The sequence below is a fragment of the Doryrhamphus excisus genome, linkage group LG15 (assembly GCF_037039965.1).
Source record: "Doryrhamphus excisus strain RoL-2023G ecotype Guam linkage group LG15, RoL_Dexc_Guam_v1.1, whole genome shotgun sequence".
Taxonomy (NCBI): domain Eukaryota; kingdom Metazoa; phylum Chordata; class Actinopteri; order Syngnathiformes; family Syngnathidae; genus Doryrhamphus; species Doryrhamphus excisus.
The window spans coordinates 223,546-246,776 of NC_136371.1; the positions used below are offsets into that span (position 1 = coordinate 223,546).

At 44.0% G+C, this 23,231-nt stretch overlaps 3 protein-coding genes across 3 annotated transcripts; 2 read left to right on the forward strand and 1 right to left on the reverse strand.

The window, feature by feature from the left end:
• Positions 1–4: 4 nt before the first annotated feature.
• Positions 5–10,256, forward strand: LOC131104262 (T-box transcription factor T). The gene is made up of 9 exons (XM_058051262.2): positions 5–151; positions 2,649–2,893; positions 3,847–4,123; positions 6,229–6,363; positions 6,433–6,494; positions 8,050–8,108; positions 8,587–8,739; positions 9,492–9,591; positions 9,662–10,256. The coding sequence occupies exons 2-9, from the start codon at positions 2,649–2,651 to the stop codon at positions 9,825–9,827; spliced, it is 1,197 nt and encodes a 398-aa protein (XP_057907245.2). The 5' UTR covers positions 5–151; the 3' UTR covers positions 9,828–10,256.
• Positions 10,257–11,290: 1,034 nt separating this feature from the next.
• Positions 11,291–16,236, forward strand: pcid2 (PCI domain containing 2). The gene is made up of 15 exons (XM_058051261.2): positions 11,291–11,428; positions 11,733–11,796; positions 11,872–11,961; positions 12,042–12,115; positions 12,194–12,259; positions 12,726–12,767; positions 12,841–12,895; positions 12,966–13,069; positions 13,801–13,876; positions 13,984–14,125; positions 14,203–14,303; positions 14,386–14,459; positions 15,229–15,354; positions 15,446–15,569; positions 16,044–16,236. Exons 2-15 carry the CDS (start codon positions 11,761–11,763, stop codon positions 16,131–16,133), a joined length of 1,200 nt encoding a protein of 399 aa, XP_057907244.2. The 5' UTR covers positions 11,291–11,428; positions 11,733–11,760; the 3' UTR covers positions 16,134–16,236.
• Positions 16,237–17,490: 1,254 nt separating this feature from the next.
• On the reverse strand, positions 17,491–21,632 carry prozb (protein Z, vitamin K-dependent plasma glycoprotein b). Its single transcript, XM_058052108.2, has 9 exons — positions 21,613–21,632; positions 21,277–21,344; positions 20,576–20,739; positions 20,478–20,502; positions 19,562–19,741; positions 19,360–19,491; positions 19,214–19,290; positions 19,008–19,140; positions 17,491–18,938 (listed from the first exon to the last, which is right to left on the reverse strand). The coding sequence occupies exons 1-9, from the start codon at positions 21,630–21,632 to the stop codon at positions 18,298–18,300; spliced, it is 1,440 nt and encodes a 479-aa protein (XP_057908091.2). The 3' UTR covers positions 17,491–18,297.
• Positions 21,633–23,231: the final 1,599 nt, after the last annotated feature.

The following is a 23,231-nucleotide window of genomic DNA, read 5'->3' on the forward strand; positions in this document are numbered from 1 at the left end:
AAGAGCCACGAGGGCGGAGCTTTCAGCGTTTGATGGTGTTCAGTCGGACGCCGAGCCGTTTCCCCATCTTCAAGCAAACTCTCGTTAGCGCTCATCTTTGACTCATTCCACTCCATCAGTTCGATTCCTCGGGGATTCTTTCAGCACACAGGTGAGTCTCACCTTTCCTGATGTGGAAGCAAATGTTGCATAGGAAGTTTGGGAATGACTTTTTCTCTGGTCTACTTAACACGTCACCGTCAGTGGAACAGCCGCCATTCATTATTGGTGCAGTCATGTGTCTACTAGCTTATTATAATGGGGTCCTGCTTCAATTATTCAATATTGGATGGTTTGTAAAGCATATTTCATATTTATCTTTGTAAACAGACTGTATTTTTTTTTTTTTAGGATTTAGGATTTGTCATCACACTTGAATGAATGGCTGGCGACTTATAAATGAAAAAAGTGTTTATGTTCCATAAACCCTGGACACCTTTTGTGTTCATGTTTATTTTTAGTGTATCTGAATAAGCATTGTGTTAGCATATCTTACACCTATTCAGCCTGTTCTCTAGTCTTTTATTGGTACAACTTGCCTTCCAAGAGGACCTAATGTCTGTTTTGGTCAAGTAGTTTGGAAAATAAATTACCCGCAAAAAATGCCACTTATACTCCAGTGCGACTTATGGATGTTTTTTTCTACCTAATGATGCATTTTGTTGCCACTTATACTCCGGAGCGACTTATAGTCCAGAAAATATGGTATATAAACATAAAAATGGTCAAAACACAAAAAAGGTTATAGCCCAGAGTTTTAATCGCTGCTTTCATGCGTCTTTGATGCAGGCACACATTTCCAGAGCTGTGTGTGTGTGTGTGTGTTTTTACATATAAAAATGTGTGCATCCACACAGTTTCTACATATACAGTATACATATATATATATATATATATATTGTATAAATGTGGCCGTCTCGATGGAACGACTGGACCAAGCACACAATACAATTTCATGTTTTTATTCCCGATTGGATATGTAATGTAAAACCAAGATTGGTAAGTCTTAGCTAATGTAAATATTGCCATTGGCCTTCTTCTGTCCGTATTGGTCCTCATATATGCCGGTTATCCTGACCTGCACCAACAAACACAAACCTCACTTCCATAAAGCATAGATAGGCTGGAGCCTATCCCAGCTGACTTTGGGCGGGGGGCGGGGTACACCCTGGACTGGTGTCAGTGTCCTAGCTGGGTTTGTTTTGTGTTAGTCATGCAGCAAAAGCTCTTGCATGGGGGGGGGGTTGCTAACACCGTTTCCCACCACAATTAGCGGCCACATGAGACGTTAGCAATGCTCACGTCCGGCTTCTCCTTAGCTCCGCTGCGCTAGCGGTGCTTGGTTACCACTCTGAGTTCATCCACGGTAAGTCAGGGGTCTCCAACCAGTAGATCATGAGCTGCCAGTAGCTCCTAAACACTTTTCAATTAGCTCTCCAAAGACTTTATTCATTTATTGTCAGCTCATATACCCACCATATTAGAACGTGGGGTTCATTAGTACTTGGGAAGCACTTTGGGTGTGTGACCAATCACAGTGCAGTGGGCGTGCCAAGAGGCGGGGGTGGTCACAAATCCAAGGAAATACCATACTTGTTATAGATAATAAACTTATTTCTATCTGCGATTAAATGGGATTAATTTTGAGTTAACTTTGGACAAATTATGGCAATCAAATATTTAAATTGGTTCACAGCCCTAATATAAAGACTTAAGCGTCTATCAGCTGCAGGCAGTCCTGATCACTAACGAGAAGTTGTGGGCTTTGCCAGTCGGTAAAAAAATATTCTCTTGCTGCAGCCTCTATATTCAGTGGTATGAAAAGATTTCACATCATTTTCATATTCTGCTTGCATTCGGTTTATTTGCTCAAACAGAAAGAATTCAACCTTTGTATACACCTCATTCCGAAAGAATATATAATGGGATTCACGGGGGTGGAATATTCCTTTCCCCAATCCGATTGAGGTATCTTGTTCCCGCACAAAGTTTGGTCTGGTCTGTGGGTTGACTTTGATTCTTCTCACCATCCTCTGTTTCTGCCAAGCTGAGATTTTTCCTGGCCTGCCACTCCAGGCCTTGACTAGAACTGTTCCTGTGGTCTTCCATTTCCTCACTTTATTCCTCAGAGTGGGACCTGACAGCTGAAAATGTTTGTATCCTTCCCCTAGACCATGATGTTGAACAATCTTTGCTCTCAGGTCATGTGACAGTTGTTTTGAGGCTACCATGGTGTTACTCTTCAGAGAAGATTGGCCACCTTAAATAAATAAATACCCTTCCTCATGATTGGCTTCACTTGTGTATGCAGGTCAAAGGTCAATGAACTAACCAAACAATAATTATTGTTAAAGGTATTCAAAGCAATAAAACAAACAATTTATGCACCCGCCTACTTTTTGTTTAAATAATTATTGCACACTTTCTGTAAATCCTATCAACTTTTTCATAGCACTGTAAATGAGAGCGTGCAAAATAGACCAAATCCAAAATAAATGTATAAATGGCCCACCCAATTATTGTAAATCATATCCCCAAAATGACGAAGACATTCAAGCCCATGATAATCACACGTAATTATGGACATGAATGACGTGTGTGTCCTGCAGATGAAGGTGGAGGAGCGACGGGACGGGGGCGAGGCTTCATCAGACTGCTATGGCGGCGCTGGTCGCTCCAAATCCGCAGAGCGCTGCATGTCACGGCTGCTGAGCGCGGTGGAGAGCGAACTGCAGGCCGGGCGGGAGAAGGGCGACCCGACAGAGAGGGGGCTGCAAGTGACACTAGAGGACGCTGAGCTGTGGAGGAAGTTCCAGCAAATCACCAATGAGATGATTGTCACCAAGAATGGGCGGTAAGCCTCTCGTATACCACAGTATAGATTTGGTACAATTGTACTTTTACTAGGGGTGTGTATCTGGCCATACCATACGTATCACGATACTAGGCTCACGATACCATATATCACCATACTGTTAACAAGGCCATATTTTTTTACTTTTTCTTGTAGTTAAAGATTATTTCCTGGAAAACCACCAGCAATATGCACTTACTAAACACATTTTTATTCCATTAGAACAGTATGTTCTCTCTGCTGTATCACCAACTTAAAGTGTAGCATTTGGATGAATAAAGCTTTAACATCCAGCTTTAAAACGAGCTTTAAATGATGTCTCAAATGTTCACATTCTATAGGCTGTGGAAGCTGTCTCGCTAAGTGGACTCGCATATTTGTCGTGTTTCCCGAATACTTTATTTGGGAAACAGCTTGGCTTTTGTCCATTTGTGCACACCCTACTTTGTGTAGAAATCCAAAATGTGTCCACACTTCAGCCTTGTACGCCGCAGGGGCCGCTGTTACGCACTGGCATTCGGCCATGTTGAACTGTGTTTACGTGTGTGACGTTTCACTCGTCAATCTCCTTCAACGTCCTCGCCTAATTGGCTACGGAAGTGCTGCCGCCTAACCATCGGAGGTTTCAATTCAAATCAGAAATGAACCTTGAATAAATACCATATGCAGTCTATGAGAAATGCCCAACATATCCATATCATACTTTTTAACATGGATACAGTATCGTGGATCGAGGTATCGCAGTATTTCGCCAAAACGATATTTTCTTACCCCCCAAAGTGTTACAGTGCACTTCTTCAGCAGTCATACATGTGCTCAGGTTTGCTCTCCATCCCAGACGCTCATGTTCCCGTGACGGTATCGTCATTGGTGCTGAGTCCCGTAGTTCATATGTGAGCAACAGTCGCAAGGACCAGGCAGATTTAGCAGCTGAATCTGATATTCTCATCCAGGCGCATGTTTCCCGTCCTGAAGGTCAGCGTGTCAGGTCTCGACCCGAGTTCCATGTATTCATTTCTGCTGGACTTCATGCCCGCGGATGGCTGTCGTTGGAAGTTTGTCAACGGTGAATGGGTGCCGGCAGGCCGAGCGGAGGTGCGCAACGAGGGCCGCAGCCCCGGCGGCATCTACATCCACCCGGACTCGCCCAACTTTGGAGCTCACTGGATGAAAGCGGCCGTGACTTTCAACAGGGTCAAACTGACAAACAAGGTCAACGGAGAAGGACAGGTATTACCTCAACGTCTGTGCCTCATTTTTGGACATGATAAAAGCTGCAGTTGCTGATTGTGGAGAGAAACTTACTGTGATGGAAGGTTGCTTTCATTCACTCAGGCAGCACGTAGCTAATCAACCAGGTGAGTGGCTGGGGGCCATTTGTGGCCCGCAGCTGTTTTTTTATTGGCCTGTGATATATTCTAGACAAAATGAAACAAGTCCCACATTAGAACATTACACAGAAAACAAACTGGAAATTGGGCTGGCGACAGATGATTGATGATTTCTGTGTTCTGTTGTGATGACTGTGAGCAGTGTTGACCAGGACACACACGGTTGTCACATTTGGGAAGTCATTTAGTCTCAGCAGGGAAGCCCAGATTTGTGTTTTTCTTATTTCTTTTTATTACCAAGCAAGCTAACTAAAAGAGAACAAAGGCATTGTCTCCTGTTGCCTCTCTCGCTCTGGTACAAAAACCATAGGCCCGCCCCGGTGCATGCTGGTCCCGTGAGCACTGCCTACATAAATAGATTGCAGGTGTCCAGGGTGTTATCCAATCAAATCAACTACTAATTAACCCCAACAAAATATGATAAATAAACAAATAAATAAGGGCTGCACGGTGGTCGAGTGGTTAGCGCGCAGACCAGAGACCAGAGTTCAATCGCACCCTCGGCCATCTCTGTGTGGAGTTTGTGTGGGTTTTCTCCGGGTACTCCGGTTTCCTCCCACATTCCAAAAACATGCTAGGTTAATTGGCCACTCCAAATTATCCATAGGTATGAATGTGAGTGTGAATGGTTGTTGGAATGTGGCAGGAAGTATGTAGTAGTCACAGCAGAAGGAGTAGCTGCCCGATGGTGGAATTGAACTTGGGTCTCCTAGCTGTGTGGCCTGCGTGCTGACCACTCAACTCCCCTCCCCTCTAGACCAGTGGTTGTCAGTTATTTTCTGCATGCCCCCCACATATATGCAATACGGTAATACTGACTCAGTGTCTGCTGCTTGCAGGGTCACATCCTACCCGAGTGTCTATATGTGCCCTGGGATTGGCTGGCCCCAGTCCAGGGTGTACCCTGTGTCTGGCCCCAAGACAGCTGGGATAGGCTCCAGCACCTGCGCGACCCTTGTGAGAATAAGCGGTAGAAAATGAATGTATGAACAAATAAATGACTAAAGAAAATATTATCAAGTAATCCAAACAAAACAAACCAACAAAAAATGAATAGCAGATATTAGAAAGCTAGGAACACACGACTAAATATGAATGCATTTTATTTTACACTACTCAATAGCTCCTACCATATTTGTGGCAACAGAGTTAGCTTCAGTCAAACTACGGTGGGGGCCGAGGGTCAAGCCGTAAACGCGTCACTAACGTGTTAGCTTTGACAGCCCTGATAGATATAGATATATAGATGTGTATATATATGTATTATATATTTATTGATATATAGATTTCACCTGCCTAAGTTACAGGACTGGCAAACCCGGTTGTCATTTTTGGTTGCTCATTCTGCTCGAGTGCGTTTCTTGTTCTGCCAACTATTGTGGCGGAGTGGGAGAGAGAGCACCACCTGTAATAATCCACTTCAGCGGCTCTTCTCACACACTTCACCCGCAGCCACAGGAACACAGTAAACTGCTTTTAATTGGCCTGTTGCGGTTTAATGCTCTTTCTGGGCAGAGTTGCTCGGTAATCACACGGAGGAGAGACACACGCAGGGCAGTAATGCAGCGCTGGAGCTCCACCGTAATGAAATAATTGCTCAGCTTATTTGTGCATTATGGTAATTATGTTTTTTACTGGGAAATTAACTGAACCATCATGTCTCGGGTTGATGAGAGAGAAGGAGGTCGGCTAAATTTGAAGAGCCCACACACTCCATCCAGCAAATGCGGGCACCGACACGCACAAACACACGACAAGGGCACACGTGAAGCCAGCCTCTCAACATGAATAGAAAATTGTTTGTTGTTTCTGTGATGGTCTGGAGGACCACCATTGGTTAATTGGGCCTTTTTAGTCCGGCTGGGGGGCTGGGGGCTGGGGGGCTGGTACGGTATTTGGACAAGAGACACAAAGCAAAGTGCGTGTTTTGTGTATGTCTTCCAGATCATGCTAAACTCGCTTCATAAGTACCAGCCTCATCTCCACATTGTGTGCGTGGGCTCTCAACATCGTCTGGTTTCCAACGTTTCCTTCGTAGAGACTCAGTTTATCGCCGTCACCGCCTACCAGAATGATGAGGTATGTTTCTCACGGCTAACTGCTAAAAACTAAACTAAGCAGTGCTAAGGACTGTATGCTTTCTTGCAGATCACAGCTCTGAAGATCAAATATAATCCTTTCGCCAAAGCCTTCCTGGACGCCAAAGACAGGTATAGTGGCTGAGACATGTGACCTTTACCTTGTCAAATGTGTTGATGATATAACAATATATAATTCTTTTGAACCCCACGTCAAACAATTAACCCCAACAGCATTTTTCCATCTTAAGAACATAGCCCGACTCCGCCCATCACTTTCATTCTCTGCCACTGAATCCCTGATCCACGCGTTTATCACATCCACAATGGACGACTGCAACACTATTCTTTACGGTACAACATCCAAAACCCTCAACAAACTACAATATAGTCACAACTCCGCTGCTCACCTCCTCACCTCCTCAGCTAGGAGACCCGGGTTCAATCCCACCTTCAGCCATCTCTGTGTGGAGTTTGCATGTTCTCCCCGTGCATGCGTGGCTTTTCTCCGGGTACTCCGGTTTCCTCCCACATTCCAAAAACATGCTAGGTTAATTGGCCACTCCAAATTGTCCATAGGTATGAATGTGAGTGTGAATGGTTGTTTGTCTATATGTGCCCTGGGATTGGCTGGCCACCAGTCCAGGGTGGAAGACAGCTGGGATAGGCTCCAGCACCCCTGCGACCCTCATGAGGATAAGCGGTAGAAAATGAATGAATGAATGAATGAATAAATTCATAAATTCACTTATCACAGTCCAGTGTGGTGTGGAATGTACCGCAATAAACGAGGGATTACGGTATATTGCATACACTCTGGACCAATTTTGACAGTTTAGTGCTGTCCCAAATTGATTACGATTTCCGGTCATGATTTGCATGTCACGTGTGAAATGAACATTTATAGAACTTGAACAGCGTGCAAAGTAGTCTTCACGCTTTTCAGGTGTTTCATCGAAAGGACACACGTTGCCATGGCGAATTATGGATCAATGCAGAGCCAAAATTTGTGTCAAGGTGGCATAACAAATGGCTTTGGTTCCGTTCCAGTTGCTGGAAATGGTCCACAAGATGGAAATTCCTATTGTAGGCTCACCTTATGGTGCCGGCGGCCGTATGGCACGATGGAAAGAATATCTCATATCATCATCATATTAATACAATAAATTGATAATAATTATGAAATAATTACAAAATAAGACGATTTGGACGATACCTGTCTCTATCAACATTGTATACAAACAAACAACAATATGAAGTCATTCAACACTATTTGATAATAAACATGAAAAACAGAACGGTTTTCTACTTATTATAAGAAGTCAAAAGGCACCAAAAAACCATCAAAATGTAAGCCAGATACGGCTATCAAAGATAGTCCTCCCGTGAACATCGGTTCTCGTGAGCGCTGTTTCCACAGCCGGTGTGGATTCTCGCTGCGGTGCCACCCGGGTCAGTGTGAGTGCCACTTTGCGGAAAGCCGCAACAGATTCAGTGTGATCTTGGAGTAAAGTGTGATCTCGGGGTGAGACGGCAGGTTTGAAATAGCGCTCCACAGCATTGTCTCCACCTACGGGAGTATTAACAGACAATGACCCGTTACAAGCAGGCTTAGGGTCATGTTGGGCTTATATTTCTAACATGTACTGGCTCTTTCAATAATCTGACCACATTTTGCTGACCACAGGAACCCAGGCCGACCGGGTTTAGCTGAGCCAACAGAGGGTCGTGTTGGGGTTCCACCATGTGAGTTTCTTGTTTAATAAACAAAGTCAAGCTGTTCATAAAACTAATATGTTAACCTCTTGTGCCAGAAATACTCCGGCACAGGGGGAATATATCACTGGCTGTGTTGCTATGGTCCAATTGTTCTCCAGTCTCCATTGTCAGTATAACATGGACAGTAGAACAACAGAGTTTCATTTCTCATTCATTTCATAAATTAACGGTGATTCACCCCCCACTTGGTCCTGTGAGACAGAGGAACATCGTTGACGTGCATTGTTAGCTAGCTCATATTAACTCTTTTTCTGGCGTTACGCACAGAAAAGTGAAAGAAATATGTGTTCATGTTTCACATAAGGATTGTAAATGATGCGGTTCCCCCGAGATATACTCAGACTCACTTTGGCACACAGCTTGGGCTCTGGGACCAAACCTCTGGAGAGGTGATTGGATTGGAAGTTGCTACTAATAAAACTAATAAAACTATCTGCAATGTCAGGTTGGTCTCTGTGCTCACCAGCTGGAGGTGGGAATTTCTCTTGCGGCAGCAGCCTTTCGCTCATGTCACAGCATGGATACAGGCGCCATGGTTACGCTGGGCGACACTCTCCCTACCCCTCCCCTTACCTGCCGCACCGCTCACACCAACCAGGTAACGTGCCGTCATACAGGTATGCAAAGGGAAAGTTGAGGCAACTGGGCTGCTCCTGTTTCGTCCAAAACACTTCTTTAGTTGAAATATTTTAGGTGTGGAGTTCCCTGTTCATGTCCCTGGTGGGTGTGTTCCCTGGGGGAACAAGAAGACTCGCCTTGCATCAGCAAAAAATCCACTTTTCTGACCTACAAATGTTGTTACAATGTTGTATAGTCGTGTGACAAGATGCCAAATATCAGATAATCCTTACATTGACTGCAGATCGTCTACACTGCAACCCTGGGATCACACTCAATCCGGTGCCGTTCTGATGCGACCATACGGGACAACGCAAAGAATCCGTTTGGGGTCTAACTTTTTTTTCGGACGCCACAGACACCGGATCACTCTCGTGTCATATCATGATTATCATATCAATACAAGAAATTGATCATAGATTGGTTACAGTGATGATGTGGACGGTATCTATCTATGTTGTACACTCAAAGAACAATCCAATCCAATCCACTTTATTTATATAGCACATTTTATTAACAGAGTTTCCAAAGTGCTGCACCGACTAGTAAAAATAAAAAGTAATAATCCAAAACTAAAAGAGCATTTAAGAAATAAAATAATAAAATAGATATTAAAATATTAAAAACAAGAAACATAGCAATAAAAGTATAAAAAATGGAAATACTAAACCATATTCACTCATACAGGATATCGTATATATTTGAATAAACACAAATACTTTGTGTACCAAGGTGTTCAGATGTTATCAGACGGATGGAGCTCCTCCTCCTCGTATCCCCTGACCAACAACGCCCCATCATCACAGCCTCCTCCTCCTCCTCACAGCCCCAGGTGAGACCCCCCCCACTTGCTAACGTACAGTATTTAACAATAAAAGCAATTAACTCACGTGTGTGTTTAGCCGGTATCCCTGTCTATGGACGCTTGGCTGCGGTGAGATAAGCCCCTCCCATTCGCCATGCCCCCTTTTCCAAGGACCGGTCTGCAGCGAGAACCTCATGCAGCCTCACAGTAGTACTCGAGCGGATGGTGCAGGGTGGGCTCCTGGCCCCACCCATTCTTTCTAAGAAGGCATATCATTGGCTGAATGGGATTCAGCTATGAGTGGCTATTGATTATTTATGAAAATACGGTGGTTAATATCCCTCTATCATGGTTTGTCAAAAATATATTCATTGATAAATCATGTTGGCTACGGCCTACTAGTAAAAAATATATATGCAGATTTAAGCATGTTTTAAGCACGGATTTTCTTTGGTCAAAATTAAGCATTTTCAAGCAAAACAATGGCTAAAAGTCATGTTGTGTTTATGTTATGATATATCACCATTTTGATGATTATATCTATGTATGATCATTATTGTAGTTGTAAAAAAACACCATTATGTCACTATATGATTACATTAATTTAGACTTCTGTTTGTGTTGGAAAAAAAACAACATACCTGGAAAACAGGAAGCGAACAAAGAACAGATTAGTAAGAGATTGTAAAAGTAACAGATGGGGGGCGGGGGGCGGGGGGCAGGGGGCGGGGGTAGGACTTAATTAGCTTAATCATAATAACAACCCATGCCAAGCTAAAACTCAACTCTAAACCCCAACGTCACTTCCTGTCCTCCACACATGGGGAACACATTTACTGTGACACAAAAGAGGACAGGTTTTATTTAAATAGCTTATTTTTTCTGATTATGTTCACTACATTGAGTAATAAGTGTGCAAAAGTGACTTTTTACATATCTAGAGGGCTCTAATAATGTTTAAAAAAACGTATTTAGAAGGTTAAAAACAAACAGGTTTTGTATGCTCCTAGCTACGGAAATGTTACATTTATAAGCAATCCTAGTTTCCAGAAATTCACTTATCACAGTCCAGTGTGGTGTGGAATGAAGCGCAATAAACGAGGGATTACTGTATATTGCATACACTCTGTACCAATTTTGACAGTTTAGTGCTGTCCCAAATTGACTACTATTGTTGCGCACTTTCCAGAAATGACAATCACGATGTTTGTCCACTTCTCCTTCATTGTCTACTACTCAGCACTACAACAGGATATACACGACGACATTTAGTCGCTGTTCCTCGGCTTACCGAGCCAACTGTTGAGTTCAAGTGTCCAGCATTTTGGCCATTTATGTGCAACATCCGGGTACGGCGTGTGCGCTGCACTGCCGGAAGTGCGCCAATTGAGACAAAGCCCTTAAAGCTGTTCAGGAATCATGTTGGTATTTCAAGGGTAGAGTTGGAGCGCCACTTGCTGGTAATATTGGTGATAACTAAGTGCATTTGTGTGGCTTTCTATCGTGATGTTCCACCTTTGTTTTTTGTGGTGAAACCAGTTTTCATGTATTCCTTTGTGAAATAGATTGTAAATAAAACAAGATACATGCAACTTAAACTGTCTTTGGTTCAATTCTTGTGGGTGAGAGGAATTGTTTATTTTTAAAAATTATGTATTGTTTATTTTGCAGTATGTGTTAATATTTTAAGGACAAAAGCTCGTATATACGCACACTATTTCTAGACCTTTACTTTGTAAAATCCAGCCGCAAGTCAATTCCGAACCGGAAGTATATTACAATAACCCGGACGTTGATTCCAGTGAAGCCGCTCGGAATTGAATTTGAATGGTGGTTTTATTGGATGTCATTTTGTATTTTAAAGGTATGTTCTTAAAAGCAATGACTATATAAACTTTTTTTCTGTATATTGTAAGGTTTATTAATATTCCAAGGAAATTGGTGAGACAATTTGCTAACACTTCCACCGAGCTAACCTAGCCGGCATTTGCATTGGGACGAAAGGAAGCGATGTAAACATTTCATTGCATTGTTTTGACCCCTTGACATTAAGTCAGATGAAGTTCGTGGTTATTGGAAACTGGACCATGTAGATCTGTACAACCTTATGGAAGAACCTTATGTACAACCTTTAGTCGTTGTTGCTCTTCACAACTTTGTCTCGGTAGGTTGAGTCTGCTGTCAGACGGCGGCATCATGGCGCACATCACTATCAACCAGTATCTCCAGCAGGTGACATCCGACCTTTGTCCACCAGTATGTTTTTATACGAACACGGCTAAGCAGGGCCCTTCCACCCTCCTGCAGGTCTATGAAGCAATCGATAACCAGAGGGGGTCACACTGTGCCGAGCTGCTATCATTCAAACACCCGCACGTTGCTAACCCTCGTCTCCAGGCAAGGCCAGGCCGACGTCAGTGTGCTGTGCTCCCGTTGTTTTTCAGCTCTAACTTCACCCGTACCTTTCTGTATTCCAGCTTGCCAATCCAGAGGACAAATGCCAGCAGGTTCTTGAGCCGCCTTATGACGAGATGGTGGCGGCTCATCTCAGGTGATGGTTTTGATTGGCGCTTTGGGTGTTGGTGATATCGGTGCCTTGCCTTTTTAACAGTCTTTCCTTGTGTGCCAGGTGTACATATGCAGTCGCCAATCACGACTTTGTAGAAGCCTACAAGTTCCAGACCATCGTGGTCCAATATCCTTTGTGATGACTGGGGATTTACGCAGCCGATTCCGATACCGATCATCCCAATTGATTTATGATGAGTGCTATTGGTCAGTGGTGTCGTATAAAGGGGGAAATCGGGACAATCCCAAAGTCCCTTGATTGCCACAGTGGCCCCAAAAAATAGATATTCACTCATACAATTAGTAATTGATTAACATAAACAAAATCACAGCCATTTCTCAAAAGCCGTCCCTCTCAGTAGTAGCGGCCATTTTTGAGGATTTTGACATGCATTGGCAGTTCCACACAACCGACATGTTTGTTTTTGTTTTGGAAAGACCCTAAACGGCAATGGTGCTAGCCACAGGTGAAGGCATTCATTGGCATAAGCCAATCACCAAACTATACCGATCATGCCCGATCCATCGGATCATCCCAAATGACGGCATTACTTCCCAGATTCCACACGCCTTGTCACTCCTTGACTTTTCACATCCTTTCTGAGAGCGTTTCAGTCACACAAAGAGGAGAACTGGTGAGCGTTGCCTTCGCTTGCCGCAAACACCTGAAGCACAAAGGAACATCTGTGGTGTGTGTTTTTTTTTCAGGGCGCTACCTGTGATGTTTGCCGTCGCTCTGGATCTCAGGATATTTGCTAACAGCGTAAGACCACCTGAATCAAAGCAGCCATTTGACTGCCGGTGATATAAAGCGGTGGTCCGTGTGGTTTCAGGCGGAGCAGCAGTTGCAGCAGAAGGGTAAAGGTCAGCCGAGTGAAATGCTGGAGAAAGCAGCCGAGCAACTGATGAGCTGCTTTCGTGTTTGTGCCAGTGACAAGTCAGTACTCTATCACTCTATTCACCCTCATAACTGGAATTATTACTCTAACAGTGAAACAAGAGGAGAAACCGTTTTGGTGGGAAGCAAATCCGGGGAAATAAAGCTGGAATAGGTGCAGATTCTGGAAGATCTCCAAAGTTTTCTGTGCTGGTTATTGTGTGTAGCTGCACTACAGGAGTACACAAGTCTACACAAAGGGCCGAAAAATGAGCATAATAGGTTTCCTTTAATATTTTTACTTTATTCTTGTAAAATTATGGCTGGTTTTTTTGCATTTCTGTTCTTTTTTTTATTATTTTCCAGCAATTTCAACTGTCTTTTTAAAATTTCTTTTTGTAATTATGACTTAATTACCAAAATATTTTGAATTCAGTCTTTTAACATTATAACGTAAACTATATTCCTTGTATTGTATGACTCTAATAATATCACAACTTTAATATTTGCACTTTATGCTTCTAAAATGTTATTTTTACTTAAAATATGTTTTGTTTACAAAGGTTTTTCCGTATTAGGACCCCCCCCCCCCTCAATTTTTCATTATTTGTGTGATGCTTGTTGGTCAAATGAAATGCTATGGAGGACCTCCCATTTATTCAGTTCAAAGCAGAGTTCCCGGTGGACGTACAGTAATACAGTAATACAGTAATACAGTGCGGTAATATTGCGGCCCAAATGGCTGTCTTGACTCAACAATCTCATCGCTGTCTCCCATTTTCACTTTGCAGTCGAGCTGGGATTGAAGATTCCAAGAAATGGGGGATGATGTTTTTGAGCAACCAGCTCTTCAAGATCTACTTCAAGGTCTCAAGCGAATGCAAACATAATCATCGTCAATTTTAGTCTGAAGAAATCTTTTTTGTATTGTGTGTGTGTTTGCATGTATGCTAATGTGTGTGTCTTTAAATTAGATCAATAAGCTGCATCTGTGTAAGCCACTCATCAGAGCCATCGACAGCTCCAACCTGAAGAATGACTACAGCCCTGCTCAGAAGGTCACGTACAAATACTACGTCGGCCGCAAGGCCATGTTTGACAGCGACTTCAAACCAGGTAGCTTGTCACCCCCCCCAAAAGCCTCCTGTTAGAACATGGCTTGCATGAAGAAGGACCGTGTCTTTGTCCCACAGCTGAGGAGTTTCTGTCCTTTTCCTTCCGACACTGCCATCGCAGCAGTCAGAAGAACAAGAGAATGATTCTCATCTACCTGCTGCCTGTGAAGATGCTGCTGGTCAGACCATTCGCCTCTTCATCCGGTTTGAAGCCACTCGGACCCGTCAGAACCTCCAGTAACACGTTTGCTGCCATTTCAGGGCCACATGCCGACACTGAAGCTACTGGAAAAGTACGACCTTTTGCAGTTTGCAGACGTCACCAAAGCTGTCAGGTAAGACCAGCACCGCCATGTTGGCCCGTCTGCTAAGGTGTGGTTTGTTTGTTTCAGACAGGCTGAGGCTTTTACATGACGTCATCCACTCCCAAAGACGTATTTATCAATGCCCAATCCCAACGTATTGATACACTTTTTGTGTGAGAGGCAAATGGAGGTGATGATGCATTCGCACAACAGAAGAGATCCTGTTTGGTGCAGTTTCAAAGGGGACCAGTTGTGCTCATTTTCGGCCCCTTTGTATTGAGGTGATCTTCCAGATCCTGCACCTATTCCGGCTGTATTTCCTTGAATGTAATTATTCCACCCACAGCCCGCCTCCGGGCACATCCACTCTGCTGTGATTGATCCCATTCAGCTTGTACCCGGGCGTGCCCACATAGGGGAGTCACCGGCGGCTGGAGCCGGCAAGGCTCACTGACTGACGTCACAGTTAGCCTGCGTTTAATGGTTTAACACCAGAATACAACATTCTAACTACAGTTATAGGTCAGAAAAGCAGAACAAAAACAACCCTAAAAACGGCCACAAGGTGGCAGAACCATTTCATAAGTAATAATTCATAATTGCATGCATCTTTCCTAAATGCTAAATACATGCTGCACAGCAACCAGGAAGGTCTGGAACCAACTAACCACAATAAACGGGGGACTACTGCATATCTCTTTGCCCATTACGTGACGGTAGTCCAACACCGCTGTGTATGTGGCTGTGTGTGTGTGTGTGTATGTGGCTGTGTGTGTGTATGCATATGTGTATGTGGCAGTGACGGGAACCTGCTGCTGCTGAATGAGGCTCTGTCCAAACACGAGACCTTCTTCATCCGCTGTGGTATCTTCCTCATCCTGGAGAAGCTCAAGATCATCACGTACAGGAACCTCTTCAAGAAAGTGTGAGCTTTCACACTCGCAGTTTTTTTGTTTTTGTTTTTTTTTTTTAGAGTGACGTGAGCGCTCTTTTGACCTCCTGTCATTGGTGTGCAGATATCTGCTCCTCAGGACCCACCAGCTGCCTCTGCACACCTTCCTGGTGGCCCTGCAGATGATGAAGGTGGAGGATGTTGACATCGATGAGGTGCAGTGTATCCTGGCTAACCTAATCTACATGGTGAACACACACACACACACACACACACACACACACACAGGAACAAAGAAGAAGTAACCTAGCAGACAGCTACTCATTAGCAAGACCTGTTTTTTGGAAAATTTAAAACAGCTACGTCCCGTGCATCTTATTTTAGGAACCATATTTCTTATTTCCAGTTTGACTCTGCTTCATTGTTTTCTGAAAGTCCTGCTTGCATGCACACTTGAAACACAATCACAGAAAATACCTGATTATGCATAATCAGGGCCCCATTTTGGATTACCTTTCATCGAATTCTTGTAGGGCTACGTAGTCATAGTAGAAGGAGTAGCTACCCGAGGGTGGAATTGAACTCGGGTCTCCTAGCTGTGTGGCCTGCGTGCTAACCACTCAACTTCCCTCCCCTCTCGACCAGTGGTTGTCAATTATTTTCTGCATGCCCCCCACATATATGCAATACGGTAATACTGACTCAGTGTCTGCTGCTTGCAGGGTCACATCAAAGGTTACATTTCCCATCAGCACCAGAAGCTTGTGGTCAGCAAACAGAATCCCTTCCCTTCGCTGTCTTCAGTCTCCTAGCAGCACCCTGACTGTGACGCTCCCACACGCTCGGCAAGCTCTTTTATACTTTTTCTTTATTTTGTACACCATACTGTAAAACAGGAAATTAAAAAGTATTTGCATTTTTGGCTTTTGTTCATTGTATGCATTAGGAATTGAGGATATACTGATTTAGTACTTAGGTTTTAACGCTGGAGTTGTTATCCTTCAGTTACTATTTCAAATCTGCTTAGTAATGAGCATAAAGGAGCCCTTGTAGTGTGATTTATTTCATATCCTGTGGTAAAGTTCGAAACACTCACATTCAAACTGTTGAGCTCAATAGCCAACACAGATAAACGGCTACAACCCAGCTTTTATCCAAACCAGTCTTCTTCTGTGCCGTCTGACTATTAGAAGCCGGCAACAGGGATCGTCTGTAAATGTTTCCTTCTCAATAAACGTTGACCTCTCAGTCAGGAGGTTAACTAGCATGTGCGCGACAAACAATGTAGTTCATTTACATGCTATCGACACATGAACTATAGAGGCTACTCTTGGCCAGACACTTGCAGACCGGCAAAAAATGGCCAACTTCTGTCTTTATTTCAGGCATTCTCTGTCCTAGCTAGGATGATACATTTGTTTTTTCCACAACTGTCTTTATATCGTACTTCCAAGCCAAATGTTCCTTGTTAGGGTGTTCTTTCATAGCAGTCATCAGTAAAATGAACACACACAAAAAAAAAACTCGAGGTGGGCATCCATCTGTCTCTTGTTCTCTGCGCTTACTTCGTCCACTGTAGTTTTAAACCTTACTCTTTTGAAAAGAAAATCACAGTATCACTCATACTATGAACATCCAGCAGCAACACACCATTGTGGCATTGACTGCTATTTTGAACATTTTGGAAATATACTGAAGCAAGTCAATGATCTACCTCATGAAGTGTTTGTCCCGGCTGTTTGGTCATGTTTTTTATTGGGGGGGTCTGTTTAGAATGATTACTTGGTTGAAACAAAATGTAAACTAAATGTGGCACTTTTTCCTATAGCTTACATTGTATAATATTGCAGTATTTGTCTTTATGCCTCAATTTCTTTCCAGCATTAACAGATAAACGTTTGAATGCTGATTAAACAGTTATTCAGTTATTAAGATTCACATATCTTTAGGACAATAATATCAGTAACATATTTCACATTTTTAGCCATTTCACATATGTTCAAATGCTCTACAAAACATTTTAGAACACACCACTTTCCAGTCAGCTGTTTACTTTAACAACTTTCTCCACTCTTTACAGCTATTTGTATAAATTAGTTCTACTTTATACTAACCTGTGGTACAGAATAAGGAAGATAATCCACGATGAGTTGATGTTCACCATCAGGATTTATTCTTCCTGTGTCGTTTTATCACCTACTATGTACCACCATCGTTGCCAGCACCCCCTAGTGGACCTTGCGGTATTACACCCAAACACCAACCATGGAGATTTGTGGTATTTATTTTATATCTATGTTACTGTGCTTGTGAAGTTTGACAGCTGTTGGCCCGATGTGGAGGAAGATAAGGCAGAGATGGGTGAGAGGAAGGTTCTCGGTTTTTATCCAAACCATAGGTGTCAACCTTTTCCATAGTTCCAAGTACAAACGTATGGCCACAGGACAGCAAGTACAAAGACGCTAGCTAGCCGTGCTATCTTTTCAGGATTAAGCCGAGTCTACCAGTGATGTTTTTCATCACAAATATGTGAGTATGAAAGCGGTAAACTACATTAAATGTTGCTTCACCTTATCAATTACAGTAAAAGCGTTTAAATGGTACATTATAAGCCCCTCATATTTAGCATAACGTTAGCATACCGCGTCTTTACCTGTGTCATATTCAAGCATTAGAATTGTTGAATGGGTTTGAAATGACTTTTAATAGGAAAAAAAGTCACTTGAAATGTTGGTGATGCTTATCGCCATGAGATATTAAGGGATAACATTTATAAGAGCTGATTTCATTTTCATTGGAATAAGATTGGATCAAATCCCTTATTGCTGATTCTCCTGACGTTTGATATTGCCCATCGAAAGGATGTCTCACTCTGTTTCAACTCGACTGGCTGCTTTGTGCAGTGTTGTTGCAGAGGAGAGCATCTTTACTTGGTGATCTTCGGTGGAGAATATGTGACGTCCTAAACTGGACACGTCACTCAAAAGTTGGTTGAGTCAGTCTTTTTTGATTTGGGGGTGCTTGCGTGGTCACGTGCTTCTCAGCGGCCTCCAGATGCAGTCTGATCCAAGCTAGGTATCGGGACACTTTGGTGAACACCAGCCCCTTCTGAGGGCAGCCTTTTGGTGGCAAAATGTGCAGTCCTGTTAGAAACGCAGTCCCGTGCTCCACTGTGGCCGCCGGCATGCCGGCCGCCAGACCGCCACATTGCCAAGCTGTGGACTTTAATGTTGGACCTTCAGTGTGGGCTTTGTGTGGACTCTCCATCTGGGTTTGATTGTGCTTCGATAGTGGTCCACTTGGTCCGCTCTTCATGCAGAACATTTTATTGTCGAGTGGAAGCGAGACATTAAGATGGCGGCGACACTCCTCCAAACTTGTGTAGACTAGTTTCTGGTCCAAGTTCTGGTTCATGCTGGCTGCAACCCCAGCCCGCCCGGGATACATGAGGATGTTTTCGCTGAAATCCTTGGTGGGCAAACACAGGTGGATGAGGGTGGTGCCCCAGGGCAGGGGGTGGGCCAGCTCGAGGAAGGCAAGGTCGTTCTGACGGCGATTTGGAACATAGCGTTTGTGGATGTAGAAAGCTTTGACGGACATCGGTGTGCCCTTGCTACCTAGGAGACGAGGAAATACGAAGTCATTCATTGTGACGGATCTTGGACCGAGTCTGTAAAGTTTGATACCGGTGACAACTAAGAAATTGGAGGGGTGGGGGTCAGCTTCCTGTAGGAGGCAGCTGGCAGCGATCAGAATGGACCGCTGACCCAACACCACGCCGGCACACAGCTCCGCCCCCCTGCTGTCCAGCACCAAAGCCTGCAGACAAAGCAAACGCACATTCAGAGACGACGTAGACGTCGTGCCTCAAACCATACGGGCTTGTCGTCACCTGCCAAGGACAGTTTCCATGGTGACACACTGGTCGTGTGGTCGGGACGCCGGGAAGTCGTCCGCAGGGAAACTCCACTGAGGAAATACCAGAGCATCAGTGTTGTGTCCTTGAGGTGTTCCTCCTCATACGTGTGTTGTTTGGACCTTCAGGCAGGCAGCTCCGCCCGTCGCTCTGCAGTTTGAAGCCTGCCACGCAGGAGCAGGAGAATTTGTGAGTGGACACGGTGCACAGCTGGTGACAGACGCTTGGGCCACTGGTGGGGCAGGGCGCCATTCCTGAAACACGCCATATGTTGAAGCAGGGCGGCCGATCTTGGCTCTTTCTGGGTCGGTCCCTGAGGGTCACCTGGCCCCCGTGGAGCTTTTAGCGCCTCTGCTTCATCTTCCTGGCTGTTGGTCCCCGCTTCTGCTCCCAGTTCACATGCTGATCCGTGGTGGGGGGCCGTGCAGGAGCAGTGGAATCCACCCACCTTGTCGGTGCAGTTCCCACCGTGAAGGCAGGGGTTGGGACGGCACTGATTCCCGTCTGTCAGACACAACAAATACTTTTTTCTGACTTTGGAGGCTCATAGTCACACATTTCATTGAATGTAGGGGTCACCCAAGGGCAGCCTGGGGGCACCATCTTGATTTCCGTATTTGCCACATCCTGTGTTTTCACATTTCAGCTTCAACATTTGACAGGGAGAGAACACAATAGAGGGCTGCACGGCGGTCTAGTGGTTAGCACGCAGACCTCACAGCGAGGAGACCCGAGTTCAATTCCACCCTCGGCCATCTCTGTGTGGAGTTTGCATGTTCTCCCCGTGCATACTCCGGTTTCCTCCCACATTCCAAAAACATGCTAGGTTAATTGGCCACTCCAAATTGTCCATAGGTATGAATGTGAGTGTGAATGGTTGTTTGTCTATATGTGCCCCGGGATTGGCTGGCCACCAGTCCAGGGTGGAAGACAGCTGGGATAGGCTCCAGCACCCCCGCGACCCTCGTGAGGATAAGCGGTAGAAAATGATTGAATGAGTGGAAGAGTGAGGTTACAGGGAGAAGAGATACATAAGGTGGAGAATACGAAGTCCAGAAGAATGGAGATTGTGAGAAGGAGGTGAAGGAGCGTGTGCAGGCAGGATGGAGAAAAGTGTCAGGCGTGATGCTAAAATGAAAGGAAAGGTATACCAAACTGTGGCGAGACCAGCCATGTTGTTTGGTAGAGACGGTGCCACTGAGGACAAGACAGGAAAGAGGTTTCATTGCGGTGAACTTACCGGCATAAACGGTCCAGAAGGCAAGCTGTCAGGAGACACAAACATCATGAAACGTAGAGCCACACACAAAAAAGTGGCGTGACAGCGGTGGGTCTGACCGTCTTGGCGTTGTCCTCGAAGTACTCCATGGCCTCTTCGTAAGTGCAGAGCTCCTCATAACACTCCCGCTCCAGATTCCCTTGCAGTATCTCCTCCACGAAGAACAGGTTGGCTCGTTTGGACCGCAGGAAGATGCTCTGTGATGCTGGTGCGCGTACAAACACTGAAACATTTCGTGCAATTTCACATTTTGGGGCATGATGAATGTTTGGATGTCAGACGTGATGTTTGAAAACACGTTTCCTTCAGATTTATACAACTACACTATTCATTGCAAAGATGAATGATGTCTGTTCACCTGGTGTTCATTGTGGTTATCTACAACATGCGTTTGTGGTTAGAACCTGAAATAATACTTTTTCAGGTATTCATTTGCAGTGACCACAAATATCCAATTTTAAGACCAGAAGGTTGAATCTAGAGCTTTAAAATGCAAAAAGAAGAAATTTGAGCAAGGCATAAAAAATGGTAAAAAAAAATAGTAAGTAATTTTTGGCGCAGACACCTTCAAGTAAAATAGGCTGTTCATCAGCTGAGCAAAAGTTGGAGACCACAACCTTTAAAAGCCAAAATCTTGACAGAAATGTCAGGCAAAGGCAAAAAAGCTTTCTCTCTTTGACTGCGGTCGATGGTTGAGCTGCACAAGCATGGCTCTTGCAGCGGGCCATTGCTACTGAGATATGGATGCATAAAATGTCACCAGCCCTGAACTGGGGGATCTGATGAAGGTTGGTACTGGTGCCGAGTGCAATAACCACCAGACAGTATCTGCAAGAGAAGGGTTTTAAGAAAAAAAATGGTCTTGACGGCCTCATCTCCTTCAACGCCACAATGACCCGTTGCTGGAGAGCACCAAACAACAAAGTTTTATATTATGAGAAACAAAGGGCAGGTTGTGCAGGGGCGTCAAACGGAAGCTGGCTATGCAGATATGTTGCAGGGGGCATCCCTCCTGACCGAAGGCCCTTGTTGCTTCGCCAGTGCGGTAATGGCTGGCTATTTCAACAGGAGAACAGGAGAACTACCCAACGCCCACCTGGTGAAGGACTTCTTCATGAGGAGTAAGACCACTTTGGACCAATCTGGTTTGAATTGAATTGAGAACATTTCAAGATGGATGGCAAGGGAAGTGTACCAAAACGGGCATCGGTTCCAGACAGTGGATGACCTCCATGGATCCATCTTCACCCCCCAGCCTCCAGAAGACACTGACACCAAGCAAGCCATAACCAATGTTTGAGGTGATGAATGACGGCGCTACTGAGAATTACTGAGAATTTTGGTCTCGAATGTTTGGTCACCTGAAGAACGGCTCCCCTTTAATGGCTGTTTGCAATTTTTACAAATATGGCCTCACTCTTATTTCTTCTGTTTTTCATTTTGAAGCTCCCATTAGAACCTCCGTAAGATCTAACATTGCAAAATAAATAAGTACATTCTTGCATTTTTATAAACTTGTCTTCAAATTTGGATGAGCAGTGTATTCGCGTTCCCATTTCTACGTTAACTCCGAGAATTAGAAAGCTACCGTATCTCTTTCTTGTGTTATCCAGATAAGCAACAAGCACTAACTGCCAAGATCCAAGAAGGTAACACATCTTACGGTCGCCTTGGCCAAGCGCCTGAAGACTGCATGCCAGCAAGGTGAGCCACAGCAGAGACGTTCCAGGTAACACAACACACACGGCCATGACGCTGAGTGCACACACACACACACACACACACACACACACACATCGGGGGTGGATGAGTCTCGTCACATCCTGGTCGTGAAGGACGGTGTGACAAGTTCCTGGACAGGTCACCTGGTTTCCTACTGAGTGTGTGGTCTCCATGTATGTCCACGTGTGGTCAGATGTTGACACCAAGTTCATTTTGCACTGAACCGTGTTTTCTTGGACTCTGACCTCCTAAAACAAGCAGTAGGCCTGTTTGTTTATATCATTTGCTGAGGGACGTCTCCTGATGCTCTCCTGAACTAAAACCAGAGCATAGGAATCTTGTTTACAACCTTTGAAATCCATGATTAATGGCCGACAGCTAGACGTTACCCAGTCACCTTGACGCTCCTATTACCCAACATAGTCCACATAATGGGGGGCAAATAATGGGGGCAAATAAGCCATTAAAGACTGAGTGTTCTTTAAGGGCGTGGCGGGCAGACAGGAAGTGACGGGTTCAGAGTTGAGTTTTAGCTTGGCATGGGTTACGACCACAATAGCAGGCCATGTTTTTATTAGGGATTTTATTATCTTCGTCTTCGGAATGCCTTATATTTGTGTTTTACTTCATTTAGCCATCATTATGCTTGAAAATGTTTCATTTGGGCAAAAAAATATGCCAAATATGATTTGATATGCATTATTTTAAACGCAATAGGCCATATTCAACCATTTATTTATTGGAACCGCTAAATGATGAGGGATGACTCCATTTTCTTCCTTTGAATTTCATGTATTTATTTTTAAATATTTTTATTGATATTTATTTATGAAATACATAGTTTATTAATTTGTTCAAATCATTTTAAATACAATTATTATTTATTATTCTTTCATTAATAACTATTAATTATACACATTATACAGTACATTATTCACTTTTTCTTGTATGATATACTGTATATCTATATACGTATACATATCTACATATAAA

Coding starts and splice junctions, on each gene's coding strand:
- prozb (XM_058052108.2), bottom strand. CDS start 21,632: ATGAAGAAGTCCTTCACCAG. Junction 21,345..21,612: donor ATGAAGAAGTCCTTCACCAG/GTGGGCGTTGGG, acceptor CTTCTCTTGCAG/ATACTGTCTGGTGGTTATTG. Junction 19,492..19,561: donor AAAAGCTCCACGGGGGCCAG/GTGACCCTCAGG, acceptor GGCGTGTTTCAG/GAATGGCGCCCTGCCCCACC.
- pcid2 (XM_058051261.2), top strand. CDS start 11,761: ATGGCGCACATCACTATCAACCAGTATCTCCAGCAG. Junction 12,116..12,193: donor ATGGTGGCGGCTCATCTCAG/GTGATGGTTTTG, acceptor CTTGTGTGCCAG/GTGTACATATGCAGTCGCCA. Junction 13,877..13,983: donor TCTTCAAGATCTACTTCAAG/GTCTCAAGCGAA, acceptor TCTTTAAATTAG/ATCAATAAGCTGCATCTGTG.
- LOC131104262 (XM_058051262.2), top strand. CDS start 2,649: ATGAAGGTGGAGGAGCGACGGGACGGGGGCGAGGCTTCATCAGACTGC. Junction 8,109..8,586: donor TCGTGTTGGGGTTCCACCAT/GTGAGTTTCTTG, acceptor CTGCAATGTCAG/GTTGGTCTCTGTGCTCACCA. Junction 9,592..9,661: donor CCTCCTCCTCACAGCCCCAG/GTGAGACCCCCC, acceptor GTGTGTGTTTAG/CCGGTATCCCTGTCTATGGA.